Source organism: Cladophialophora psammophila, assembly GCF_000585535.1.
Source record: "Cladophialophora psammophila CBS 110553 chromosome Unknown aczJe-supercont1.11, whole genome shotgun sequence".
In the NCBI taxonomy this organism is placed as follows: domain Eukaryota; kingdom Fungi; phylum Ascomycota; class Eurotiomycetes; order Chaetothyriales; family Herpotrichiellaceae; genus Cladophialophora; species Cladophialophora psammophila.
In genome coordinates, this window is record NW_006912932.1 from 628677 (window position 1) to 641170 (window position 12494).

Genomic DNA, 12494 nt, shown 5'->3' on the forward strand with positions numbered 1-12494 from the left:
GCATCTTCTCTCACATGTTAGAGAATTTCCGTCTAACCCTTTTCCCGACAGATTCTAGGAGACCGTTATTCCTTCATGCCATATTGGCTGGTCAACGCCTGCGTCAACCGCGGGTGGATATTCGCTACTCCCGATTATCGACTGATCCCGGAATCGTCTGGCGACGATGTGGTACAGGATGCAGTGGACACCTATCAATGGGTCCTGCACTCCTTGTCCACACATCTTGATATTCAGGTCGGACCCGTCATACTCGCCGGGTCCAGTGCTTGTGGCTATCTCGCAATGACGACTGCGAGTCTCGCTGGGCAAAGACCGGCCGCTCTGTTGTCAATCTACGGCATGCTAGACCCCTCAATGCGCTATACACGACAAAGCGGGCCAATATCTTTGGTCAGCCACACATCGATACTGCGCCTGTGATTGAACAATTGACAGCGCTACGGCAGAGCAGACCCCAAGTCCTCGTTGGCTATCCCTGGCCTGCCGACCCCAGTCGAGACCCTCGGTTTGCCATAATCGCCACGTTACATATCGAAGCACTTTTTCCAGACTTTATTGCTGGAGTACCGGGCTTGAGTGAAGCCGTCGCGGAACAGGGTGTGAACGCAGTTCCACCTGCCCAGAGGCACCTCTTTCCCCTGTCGTTTGGAGGGTCCTCAAAATTTCCGCCAACCGTCCTTTTCCATGGCAAGAACGACTCTGCCGTTCCATGGCACTTGAGCCAAGTTGCATGGGAAAAGCTGTGTGAACATGGTGTTGACGTCTACATCGAATTCCCACCGGATGCAGAGCATGGCTTTGACGCACGCACAGGTCGCGTCGATATAGAAAGGGACAATGCTGACATTTTGACGGCTCCTAGTTTCGAGGGTCTGCGAAATGTGCTTAAGTCTTTGGACCAGCTTGTAGCGGCTACACAAAATGCAAAAGAGAATTAGCTGTGTAGATTTGAGAAAAATGGTTCATAGATTCACGCGCTCTACGAGGTTAGGTTTGCTTTGCTTGAATGCGAGTGGATAAATATCGCCGCCGGTGCAATTCCAGCCCCCCAATATGCCAACCAAGTGTCGCCTCGATATCGAACTGGCAGACCCAGAGCCGCTTCAGAGACAGCCTCGACGTTGGAAAAAATGAGGTGTGGCGTAGTGCGCATCTGTGTCTTCCAAGGTTTTCCTAGACAGCATGTGGGTCAAGCTAGTGATAGAGTAAGCCGAATCCGTCAACGTCACAACCCGGTAGCACAAGGGTGGAAAGTCAGATTTCGAGCTCGGAATGCGGAATCTCGGAGGAGATTGATTTCCGAGTGTCCCTGACGCTCTGGGAAGGCTGGGATGTTTGTGGTGGAGGGAATACTGTTTCCACAGAGCCTAATCCGCGGAACAAAATCCGTTGTTTGCATTGGAGATTGGCAAAGATCAGAGAGGTTTTTGGGTGTTGTCTTGATCATAAAAAGCGTTGCAATATGTCCCTCGTGCTTTTTCAGAAAGTCGAGCGGATAGTGCGCAAGAAAAAAATACAATGACTCCATCGATGGACACAGTCGTCCAGTTACCACTGCTGTGGGCGTTGACAGCTTTCCTGCTGACTACTTGGCTTCCTTTTCGCACCGCCTTCAGACCAGGACTGTGGTCTATCCCAGGACCCTTCCTGGCGAAATTCACGGACTTGTGGAAACTGGCAGCTGTCTGGGCAGGCCACCTTGAACAAACCATCATTGAACAACACCGACAATATGGAGATCTTGTTCGTATCGGGCCCATCACTATCAGCATGGTCGACCCCAGAGGTATTGAATTGATATACGGATTGAAATCAAACTTTCCCAAGGTGAGGGTGGAGGTTCCATGTCGATGTGGATCCGGCTCACTGTTTGTCACACAGAGCAAGTTCTACAATGCATTCATGGCGGTGAACAAAGGGAAGCCGGTCGAGACCTTCTTCACCACCCAAAACATGCTGTATCACTCTGCCATCAAGCGTCCGGTAAGCTCGGCGTATTCCATGACGACAATCACCGACAACGAGTGGCATATCGATAAGATCATGGAAAAACTGCTGTGGTACCTGGAGGCCGAGTTTTGTAGGAAGATCATGCTCGAACACAATCGATATTGGCCAATGGCTTCATTTCTGTGGGGCAGCGGTTGTAACTTCTTCAGCCGACATGCATTAAGGCCATCCGGGCAGATTCTTTCGACGTGATTTCGGAAATGACCTGGTCCAACTCTTTTGGCTACCTCGAACACGGGGCTGACATCAATAGCATGATCCGGTCGCTAGAAGCGGACATGGACTACTATGCTCCGGTAGGCTCTTCCTAGCGCATTACAGACAGCGAAAGCGTCATGATGATGCGCTTTCCCAGCCTTCCAAATCATCCTGGACGCTGACCAATCATTCTGTAGGTAGGAAAAATGCCGTGGATCGACGATCTTTTCAGGGGAAATCCCATCAACCTGTACGTTGCCCGAAAAAGCAGCACCTTTGCGAAACTTGCCGTCGACAAGATCCGAGAACGACGGGCAAAAACCACGCTTTCGGCACAAGAAGAGCGAGACTTTCTGAGCAGGTTCCTCAAAGCCAGCAAGACACGTTACCAAACGGTAGATGACAAGGAAATCGCTTCATACATGGTCACGAACATCGTTGCGGGGAGCGAAAGGACTGCCATCTCTATAAGGGCGGTTCTCTACTACCTGCTGAAGACTCCCGCGGCATGTAAGAAGCTGCGAGAGGAAATCGACACCGCCGATCTCCCCGATGGCCCGTTGGGCTATACAAGCGTGGAGAGGCTGCCCTATCTGGGCGCGTACATCAAAGAAGCACTGCGCGTCCATCCTGTAGTGGGACTACCCCTGGAACGTGTCACGCCGATTACGTTCCAGTTACCCAACGGTCAGAGCCTCCCTGCCGGTACAGTCGTCGGGATGTGTGCGTGGCCTGTCCACCGTGACCTCGCAACTTTCGGGAACTGGGTTGAAGAGTATATGGCGGAATGGTGGTTGCAGGGGTCTGACGAGGACGAAGAGACATTCGATTACCGCATCAATCGTATGAAGCGAGCGGACCTCACTTTCAGACATGGAACAAGGGCATGTCTTGGGAGAAACATCGGATTGATCGAGACTTACAAAACCATCCCGACGTTGCTGAGAGCATTGAATATCGAACCCGTCGACCCCCGCACAGAATGGACTCTCAAGAAGGCGTGGTTCGTGCGACAGGCCGATTTCAAAGGAGTCTGCCTCCGGACAGCAACTTCGACCTCATTTTCCTGAATAATTGAGTGCACCTCACACCACTCGAATTGCCTGACTAAGGGGAATTTAAGGGTATAATAAGTATTTTGAATTTCTTAGCTTATAACCCTATGCGGCCTGAGAGAGTTTGATGGGCATTGCGAATTTTAGTTTTGATATTCCTTATTTAGACCAATCTAACGGTATAAAGTGCAGTGGATTATTCTAATATTCACTATAATGCAAGTGGATTTATGAAATCTGAGCTTAAATACAAATGGTGTGACTCAATTGGCTAGAAATAAGCTTAAATTGATTTCTCGCTTAATGTAGTAGTCTTAAAAATTCAGGACTCACAGGGGAGAGTACCTTATCCGTACTGGGTATAGGTTAAGTAGACTCGGGGTGTGCTAGCCCTGAATCGTAGACTAAAGCCGCTGCTTTTAAAAAGGCTCGCGTTTTAATTGGATATGCTCAGCGCTCGAGGATGCTCTGATAGCGGACCGAAAAGACCAATCATAGCCGTTAATGTCAGTCTTCGCTAAGGTGAGCAAGGTCGGCGTTGCACCATCCATGCCGAGGCACTACCCAGTAGACCTTTTGACCCTTTTGCCTGGTGCGACACGGGTGATCTCTCACCCGAGCTCGGGCGAGCCGGAGATGAGCACAGGGCGGCATCACTCCCGTCCCGATCGGGGACGAGGCGCGAGCAGTTTTTACTTATCTCAGCGCAATCACCCTGCATCAGGTCGAGGGGGAGTTTCTCGCTTTTGGAACCAACATACTGTAACTCATTTCTCCGTCTACAGTACAGAGAACTGCAAAACCGAAATACTGATTCGGCCTGTTTCGCGCACCTGACTGACTCGGAGCCGCAGTCCTATCGAAACGATGACGAAATTTTATGTTAGATGGCTTTCAAGGTGATGAGGGGGATATCATTTGTCGGCGATTGGTGGTGGGTGGGCCTCCTGCATAGATACCCCGTTGTTGCTTCTTGGAGTGGTTTAGTTCTCGAATCTTCATTTCTTGTTCCCTGGAGCTTGTACCCCGTAGCAAGGAGAGTTTTTTTTTTTAACTCATCTTTTCGCGCCAAGACTGTGTAATAAGTAGGCGCATTGCTGCCAAGATTTAAATTTATGCCAAGCGGCTAGTCTTTGTGAGTCCCCAAATCATTTAAATATCACGTCTGCTGCTCCTGAGGTCATCTTCTTTTTTCCTTTCTTTTCTCAGCTCTGTGAGTACCATTGAACCTCGCCTTCTAAAGCAACCATGCTAATGATGTCTCAGCTTTGCCAACTGGCTTAGATCAAGTGTAGTATCTGTTCTTTTCAGTTTAATCGTGAGTGTCACATCCAGAGCTGGCCTGTTCATTGACCTGGGCTAACAACTCTCGCAGTCTGAAATGTCACTACGGTGACAAACATTGATTAAATTTATTTTTGAACCTCGCTCGAGACTCTCTGTGCTTGCACAGAAGTCTCTTGCACCGTGTCCGAGGCCTTACACTGCCGCCTTGTGACGCGAACAACATCCTTTTCATCACTGTCCTTTGCCTTGAGCAAAGCTTTGGAGAAGAGTCAGAATCTCGGGTTAATGTGGAATCTGGAGTGCGAACGATCTGAAGGCTTGATAGAGCTCGGAGAATGTCCGAAAAATTCACTGCGGAATTCTGACCTGGGCGCTCGGCATCTCAACGCACCTGCGGACATCGAGCTTTGCTGCCCTAGCATATATATGATTCTAGACCAACAGTCTGTACAATGAAGAAATGACCGTAGAGGCCCAGAGCACAAAACAAGTCTTTGCCATCGTCAACAGTCATCTGAAATCGGTAAATTGTCAGGCACGCAGTAGTGCTGTAATTACTGGTGTACATAGCAACCTTGTTTTCAGGTGAGGGCGCTTCTGTCCAAGCAGCGGTTCACGGGCCCTTCCAACTTTATTTCTACAGAACAACCACGCCCATATATGTCTTGGGTGGCATGAAAGCAATCGATCTGCAGAGGTATCATGTCTGGCGACACGGCCATGGCCAACAACAACGCGGCCCCGGCGCCCTCGCCCAACGTCGACCCCGCCATCTTCAGCTCTCTTCAAGCAAAAATCGACAAAGAAACCGCAATCCGGGACGAGCTCAAGGAGATTGTCGAAACCCTCTCAAAGCAAGGTCGAGTCACGCAATCAATCCTCTCTCGCATCCACAACACGCCCACTGCGGACCTCGAAGAATCCGTCCTCGCACCCTGCTCTGAATCCCTCAAAGAACAGGCGGCCACGGTGAAAAGTCTGGCGCAGGCCGCCTCGAAATATCCCTTCTACAAATGGAACTCGATATGGCAGCGAGAGATTCAGAACGTGGTCAGCAACGTACAAATGTGTGAGTGGCTCAAGAGCGGGAGTCTGGTGACTCTGGAAGAAGTCGGACAGAGACTACATGGTATGTGTTGCTGCTCATTTTACACACGCGCGACACACATTGAACTGATCGAATCCGGGGCTGACTAACCGGCTTCTCATCAACAGTACCGGTCAACCTGCAAGACGAAGATGCCTTCCACGTCACGATCGAAGACTACCTCCTCGCCCTGACCGCCATGATTGAGGAGCTTGCCCGTCTTGCCCCCAACGCCGTAACCCTCGGCGACTACGCCCGACCGCTGCAGATCTCAAAATTTACAAAGGACGTCCATGCCGGGTTCCAGCTGCTAAATCTCAAGAACGATATCCTCCGCCGACGCGTGGATGGGCTCAAATACAGTGTCAAAAAGGTGGAAGACGTCGTGTATGATTTGAGTCTCCGGGGTTTGATTCCGAAACATTGAGGTTTACTTGAGGTGGAATTGTAACGAACTCAACTGTAGTAATACACATACTCTGATGGTGTGACAAGGCTGTATGAGTACACAAGACTTATCATGCGTTCTCTGGCTATGACCAGGCACAGATATCAAGGGGGCGTTAACGTGTCAGCAACAGACGATTACGTCCAAGGCTGGATGTGCTGTATAAAAACAGATTGATGCCGAATGATTACGATCATGAGGGGACGAGCACTGCTACACAGAAAGGCAAGTATGATCGAGCGGAAGAAAGCTCAGATGAATGTCGAGCTCTCTTGAGCAATCACTGATATAGCGAGCTCTTTCGAGCTACTAGGCATTGAGCATTGTCGAAACCATCGAGTGGTAGTCGACATAGACTACCCGCGATGCAGATTTTTGACTCCCGAAAAAAGGTTACTCCGTCTCCATGTGATCCTTCATGCTGTCGGAGCGCCATCTTTCTGAGGGCTAGTTCATGCTCCTCTTCCAGCCCTGCCTTTATCCGTCTGGTGATTCTGTCACCAACGATAGACGACGTTGCTCAACGTCCTTCATGAACGAGGCGGCTCGGTGGCCTTTTTGAATTCCTCCCCATCCACTCTCACGCTGCTCTCAGCCGTTGCCGGTTCTCTCAGGCCCGAAGCCGATCCCGTGCCCAATTTGACGTTCACGCCGCCACTGCCGACATTCACGGTGCGTTGGTCCGCGGACTGGAGATCTGCACTTGCTCCTCCGACGGGGGGTCGGGGAGAGGCAGGTTCGCCTTGACACGGTCGATTTGGTCTTGTTTGGATCCCTGTTCCGAGAGGAGTTGCTAGAGGGGTGGAGGAGATGTTAGCTAAGAGCTGACGAAAGGGCAAATCTAACAGCAAACACCATGACTTCGTCACCTACCTTCATTGCTGATATATCTGAATCTTTGGGTGTCTTGCCTCCATGGAACTTGGACTCCTTCGACTCCATCTTGCGGACGTCCTCGCCGGTGATGTGGAAGGTTTGTTCGGACATGGCTGTGTTTGTTTTCCTTTTTTTTTTTCCTCCAGGTCTTGGAGCTGTCTCGCTGTATCTAGAAGAGACAAATTCGGGTTGGGTTTCGATTATAGTTAACGGCGTACGATTGATTTTGGTAAGAGGACATCTAAGACAGACTTAGGATCTGCCTGGGTGTTCTCATTTAAGCCTGAAGCCAGTGTGGCTTGCGAAGACGTCACTTCTCTAAGAGGCCAATGATGATGGCACCGTGTGGTGATGATCCCTTCTTGGCCAGCTTCTCGTTTTCTGCCGGTGATCTCGAAACTTCGCGTGAGGCCCATGGAAGGCTCCGCCTGAGTAAAGCCATAACATGCATCCTTGCACATACGTCATGGCCCAAGGGGGGTTTAGTGCAGATAAAAGGTCTTGTAGGATGCCATTTCCGGCCCAATTATGGTGGTGATGTTCCTGGGCTGAACAAATCAGAGGCGCGTTTCTGCATGGAAAATTACTTGTACTTGTACTGTAGTACCAGCCAAGGCACAATCCACCTCGAGCAGATATCGGTCGTCTCACAGTCCACTGCGCCGAGAACGTGGCAAATTTGTCTCGTCGATGAAGGTCCAGTAGATTTCGTCGAACATGGAGGTATATCTCGCAGCAAGACAGATCCAGCACAGCCCGTTGTCGAGTGGCTGTTCCATGTGCTTGGATAGACGCTGTGGACCAGCCGATGTGCAATCCCCTTCCTTCCTTCGCTCTCTCATCCTCATATTCGCGACGAGCGTCTAGAAGCGACGAAGCCGTGGCATAAAGCGCACCACGAACTCGTGAAGGTCAGACTCCCAATGCTCCGGCCTTTGGTGCAAAAGCTACCATGGCGCAGTGCAGGCAGCCTCAGTTGGTCCCACGTAAGTGAACTCCCAATCGACAACACCAGTAATGCGCAGGTTCTGGCAGTTAAAAGAAGGTTGGAAGGTTGGAAGTCGTCGCACTGCAACGAATTGAGAGAGCTTCTTGCAGCCCAGGAGGCCGTCAACAAACTCTCCTCTTTCAGAGGGGCAGATTATGAGTCAGGCAGCGAGTTCAAGCAAAGCAAGACGTGAAGGGGGCAAATGGCAAATCGACCTACAAGACAAAAAACATAACTCGAACGGCTCTAACGCGGTGGAAGTATCTGCCCTCGATCAGAGCGTAGCACTTGTACATACATGTCTCCAAGATCCTCAAAGAGCCCCTATGCTGGATGCCGACGGTAGAATACTGATGAAACAAATTGTGGCGCTCAATTCCAAATATGTCATCCAACTTCGAGCTCAATATCGTCGACGCAGAACTCCCAGTCTTCCATTATAACATCGTCCAAGTGAAAAACAGCCCACATCTCCAGCTTGCCTAAGCCATTCCATGTCTTCCTGGTGAACTTCTCTACTCGTACGTGCAGAACGTCATGGAAACCGGCAGGGAAATCGACCTTCCAAGTCAAAGTATCGTCTGAATCATTCGAACGGAAACCTTGTAGGTTGATCGTGACAGAGCCAATGGGCATGTCTAGCGGCTTGATCTTCAGCGCGTGGACAGTGAAGGTCTCCGATGAATTATATAACCAGATGGATGGCCGTTCACCTGGTGTACTCTGGCGGCCGTGTGGTTTCACCAACGGCCTGGCCGTTGCAGCTCCGTACAATGCATTTGGCCTTGAGACAGCACAGTTCAGGTCGTAAGCGGAAATGACGCCGTCCAATCTGGGATGCGATGGTTTGAAGGCATAGAAGTCGTTCAACACAAATCCGTGGTACGATGGTGGTATATCTCCGAAACCATCCGGGGTCTCAATATCATCAAACTGCAGCATGGTTAGCCACCACTGAGCGCACTTGTGAATCTTCGAGAAAGTGGCACAGACGTTCAGGATTTGGAATCCTTCTTCGAGCACCCTCTGCTCAGGATGAGCAGAAACTGTATTGAAGCAGAACGCCAGGACGAAGCATATCAGAACCACAGAATGCAACCGCAAGATGCTTTGGAAGATGGGTTGCCTTGAATTGGACAGACAGATGACCACAATCGCGATGAAAGTCTTGATTAAATCATTGAACCAGAGATGCAAAAGGGCCGTGACCAGAAAAGCAACACGGTAGAAAATCTGATACAGAAGCATTCTGCTTCGTTACTCTCGAGCGGGTTGAATATGTCCAAGAAACGCCGCGATGTCTCCTTGCCGTTTCGCAGCCCTGGAGTCGTGTTCGTATAAAGACATCGCTTCCTCCAACGAAAAGGCCACGCGGCAAGTACAGAATTAAACTCGTTCAGGAAGACCGAGAGGAACTTCGTTGAGGGCTTTGAGGAGGATTTGTGGGTTGAACTTGGAGTTTGATTCGATATCCAAATCGCATGTCATTTAAGGTGCCGCCGCACATGTGTCTCTCCCTCTGCGCCCATTTGAGTCTTCGACAATTTTCCACTACACCACACGAACAAACCGGACTGCCAGTCTGATAATTCGGCGGCCGTCCAGGCCGGGGAAATCGCCCTCTTTTCTCCTTCCTTCTCCTGCCAGGAATAATAGTGCGCTCGAGAGTGCGTCCCTACGATGCCCCGAGATCCACTCATTGCACTTGTGGGCAAGCCATCCTCAGGGAAGTCGACTACACTCAACAGGTATTCCACTCTTGCCCACTGGATGGATGTTCCCCGACTCACAAGCCCTTTGCAGCTTGACAGACGCTAGTTCGAAAGTCGGTCAGTGCGCGATGATTCTTCCCGAGCAAAGAGGTGGACACCGGCTGATGATCTCTGCGCAGGCAACTTCCCGTAAGAGATATAAGAGCCCTCGGCCTGACCTGCCCTGCGTGAACTAAAATCTGTGTGCTCTACCAGGTTCACGACGATCGACCCTCAAAGAGCGGTCGGATACCTCCAGGTCGACTGCGCCTGCAAGCGACATGGCCTTACCAACAGGTGCCGGCCGAACTACGGTTCCTGCGTCGACGGCAAGAGATCCGTGCCCATAGAACTCCTTGACGTTGCCGGGCTGGTCCCTGGCGCACACGAGGGCAGAGGACTGGGCAACAAGTTTCTGGACGACTTGCGCCACGCGGATGCGCTCATACACGTGGTGGATGTCAGCGGGACCACAGACGCCGACGGCAAAACCACTCGGGGCTACGACCCCAGTGTAGATATCGAATGGCTGCGAGGAGAGATCGTTCGATGGATCCAGGGCAACTTGATGGAGAAATGGGGGAGTATCAAGAGACGGCATGTTGCTGTGAAGGCCTCGCCGGTGGAAACCCTCCAGGCACAGTTCTCAGGCTACGGCAGTACCAGCGCAGTCGTCGCGCGGTGTCTGGACAAATTACAATTAAAACAGCCCCTAGAGGAATGGAGCGATGAAACCATCCTCAAAGTCGTCAACACCTTCACGGACGAGAAATTCCCCACAGTGCTTGCCCTGAACAAGATCGACCATCCAGATGCAGATCGCAACATTGCCAAGATCGCAAAACAACAGCCGGCGGAACGTATCGTTCTATGCAGCGCGATTTCGGAGGTGTTCCTGCGGCGGCTGACGAAGCAAGGCTACATCAAGTACAAAGAAGGAGCGGAATACCTGGACACCCGGGAAGATCTGATCGAGCAGGGTGATCCCAACGGTGGCGGACTCAAGGAGATGGACGACAGGTTGAAACAGCGGATAGAAAATCTCAAGGATATGGTGCTCTACCGGTTCGGCAGCACCGGCGTGGTGCAGGTCTTGAGTCGCGCAGCGGCAATGCTAGGCCTCGTGCCTGTGTTCCCCGTGAGGAACATCCACACATACGGGTCGGGAACAGCGGGGTCTACGGCTGTTTTTAGGGACTGTGTGCTGGTGAAGAAAGGCAGTACGGTTGCGGACGTAGCACGGAAAGTTATGGGCGACGCCCCCATTGCATTTGTCGAGGGAGACGGCGGGAGGAGGATTGCCGAGGATTCTATAATCGAGGCTGGGAAGAATGATATACTGTCCTTTCATGTCGGGCGGTAACACTTGGGCCTTTGATGTGTACGCAGCAAAGGCCAAAGCCGACAAGAATACGAAGGACAATTAAAAACAAAATGACGGTCCCGTTGTTCCAATGTATAGAGAATATCCGAATGAAGCACCCATGACCGATACCATTCTCAATGGCCTTACTGGCATCCTTTTGGTGGATTTATTGAGCTTTCTGCTCATGTCATTAGCAAGTCCAGTCCTGGCGTGCAACTCCGTAGTGTGGGCTCCCTCTCAAGTAATATCATAGCAGGCCAACTCAAGATCTCTTGCTAGGAAGGGAAAAAGTCGTAAGACTTACTGATCCTCTCTCGTCGTTCATGCCGATAACCGGCTCCGGTGCCTTGGGATGCTCCTCCTTTGCCCTCTTGTTATTTCCCCTCTCGTCTCTGCGTGAAATGGCATCGCTCCCTTCCTTCATTTCCTCGTGATCCTTCATCCCCTGTTGTGACGTCTCTGCTTGTACGTCGTGGGCGGGCCGTTTCACCGCGTGGTCTCGGCCGTGTCGACCGCCCCATCCTGGGAGGCTGTCATGGGCAGGTGTGCTGGCTTTGCTGTCGGCGGATGAAGGTTGAGAGTGTTGATTGAACTCGTGAAGGAGGCCCGAGGTCGAGAGAAGGCGTGGATGTTGGTGGAAGCGGATGTGAGGGAGCGTACGAGGTCTGGGAAGGCCCCTCAGGAGGCGAGGCATGTTGGGTTCTCCACAGGATATGGAACAAGTTCCACAACTTGTGCGTTTGTCTCGATGAGATGGTTATACCAAAAGGGCGAGTCCTCTAGTGAGCGAGTCAAAAGGACATCTTGATAAACTGCGCATTAAGGTCCTGGTGGTAATGCAGACTCGCACTTATAAAGTCAATTGGATTCTGTCATGTCTGTGATGTCGAAATAATGACGACATTGAGCTCCTGGGCCGTCGTCTCGGCACCAGTGCCATGTTGTAGCAACGGCTCTCAGAATTCAAACCACCGACGCGGCGAAATCAAAACCCAGCTGCCTGGGGTTTGGAGTCTGTCGTTAAATGCAACAGTAGTTGGCGAGAAGAATGAAACGGCTGCCATTGTGAGGTTCGATGGATGGATGCCAGGTGTCGACCGAAGAAGCCCATGTCTGAAGGAGATAATCATGTCAGACAATGGACAAATGACCGCCATCTTGCGCATTCTTGCGCATTTAATTAGTCATTGTGGTCATTCTGGCAGTATTGAATCTGTCAGACACGCTGGCAACGGGTTGCAACGGGGCAGTCCTTCGTACCTCGGGTGGCACAACAGTCTATATCCTACGACCGAGCCTTGCAATCGCCAACGAACCGCAGCCTTGTTACAATGGGAATATAATGTGCTCATTCATGGTGCCCGCATTGCCATGGAGCACCAAGCAAGCGCGATTATTCGAGAGACGGATCTAGTAAGTCCCCCC

General features: G+C 51.2%; 8 protein-coding genes across 8 annotated transcripts; 4 read left to right on the top strand and 4 right to left on the bottom strand.

Annotated features, from left to right (window-relative positions):
- Nucleotides 1–75: 75 nt before the first annotated feature.
- A1O5_07444 (uncharacterized protein) lies at nucleotides 76–941 on the top strand (the record flags this gene model as incomplete). The annotated part of the gene is made up of 2 exons (XM_007748033.1): nucleotides 76–237; nucleotides 267–941. The coding sequence occupies 2 exons, from the start codon at nucleotides 76–78 to the stop codon at nucleotides 939–941; spliced, it is 837 nt and encodes a 278-aa protein (XP_007746223.1).
- Nucleotides 942–1521: 580 nt separating this feature from the next.
- Nucleotides 1522–3281, top strand: A1O5_07445 (uncharacterized protein; the record flags this gene model as incomplete). Its single annotated transcript, XM_007748034.1, has 4 exons — nucleotides 1522–1830; nucleotides 1885–2149; nucleotides 2191–2309; nucleotides 2409–3281. The coding sequence occupies 4 exons, from the start codon at nucleotides 1522–1524 to the stop codon at nucleotides 3279–3281; spliced, it is 1566 nt and encodes a 521-aa protein (XP_007746224.1).
- A 1974-nt stretch (nucleotides 3282–5255) lies between these two features.
- On the top strand, nucleotides 5256–6067 carry A1O5_07446 (uncharacterized protein; the record flags this gene model as incomplete). The annotated part of the gene is made up of 2 exons (XM_007748035.1): nucleotides 5256–5682; nucleotides 5769–6067. 2 exons carry the CDS (start codon nucleotides 5256–5258, stop codon nucleotides 6065–6067), a joined length of 726 nt encoding a protein of 241 aa, XP_007746225.1.
- A 688-nt stretch (nucleotides 6068–6755) lies between these two features.
- A1O5_07447 (uncharacterized protein) lies at nucleotides 6756–7075 on the bottom strand (the record flags this gene model as incomplete). The annotated part of the gene is made up of 2 exons (XM_007748036.1): nucleotides 6756–6881; nucleotides 6962–7075. 2 exons carry the CDS (start codon nucleotides 7073–7075, stop codon nucleotides 6756–6758), a joined length of 240 nt encoding a protein of 79 aa, XP_007746226.1.
- Nucleotides 7076–7647: 572 nt separating this feature from the next.
- On the bottom strand, nucleotides 7648–8039 carry A1O5_07448 (uncharacterized protein; the record flags this gene model as incomplete). The annotated part of the gene is made up of 1 exon (XM_007748037.1): nucleotides 7648–8039. One exon carries the CDS (start codon nucleotides 8037–8039, stop codon nucleotides 7809–7811), a length of 231 nt encoding a protein of 76 aa, XP_007746227.1. The 3' UTR covers nucleotides 7648–7808.
- Nucleotides 8040–8339: 300 nt separating this feature from the next.
- On the bottom strand, nucleotides 8340–9200 carry A1O5_07449 (uncharacterized protein; the record flags this gene model as incomplete). Its single annotated transcript, XM_007748038.1, has 2 exons — nucleotides 8340–8885; nucleotides 8946–9200. 2 exons carry the CDS (start codon nucleotides 9198–9200, stop codon nucleotides 8340–8342), a joined length of 801 nt encoding a protein of 266 aa, XP_007746228.1.
- Nucleotides 9201–9632: 432 nt separating this feature from the next.
- Nucleotides 9633–11066, top strand: A1O5_07450 (uncharacterized protein; the record flags this gene model as incomplete). The annotated part of the gene is made up of 4 exons (XM_007748039.1): nucleotides 9633–9700; nucleotides 9756–9781; nucleotides 9844–9853; nucleotides 9920–11066. The coding sequence occupies 4 exons, from the start codon at nucleotides 9633–9635 to the stop codon at nucleotides 11064–11066; spliced, it is 1251 nt and encodes a 416-aa protein (XP_007746229.1).
- A 169-nt stretch (nucleotides 11067–11235) lies between these two features.
- A1O5_07451 (uncharacterized protein) lies at nucleotides 11236–11763 on the bottom strand (the record flags this gene model as incomplete). Its single annotated transcript, XM_007748040.1, has 2 exons — nucleotides 11236–11247; nucleotides 11374–11763. 2 exons carry the CDS (start codon nucleotides 11761–11763, stop codon nucleotides 11236–11238), a joined length of 402 nt encoding a protein of 133 aa, XP_007746230.1.
- Between the last annotated feature and the right edge of the window lie 731 nt (nucleotides 11764–12494).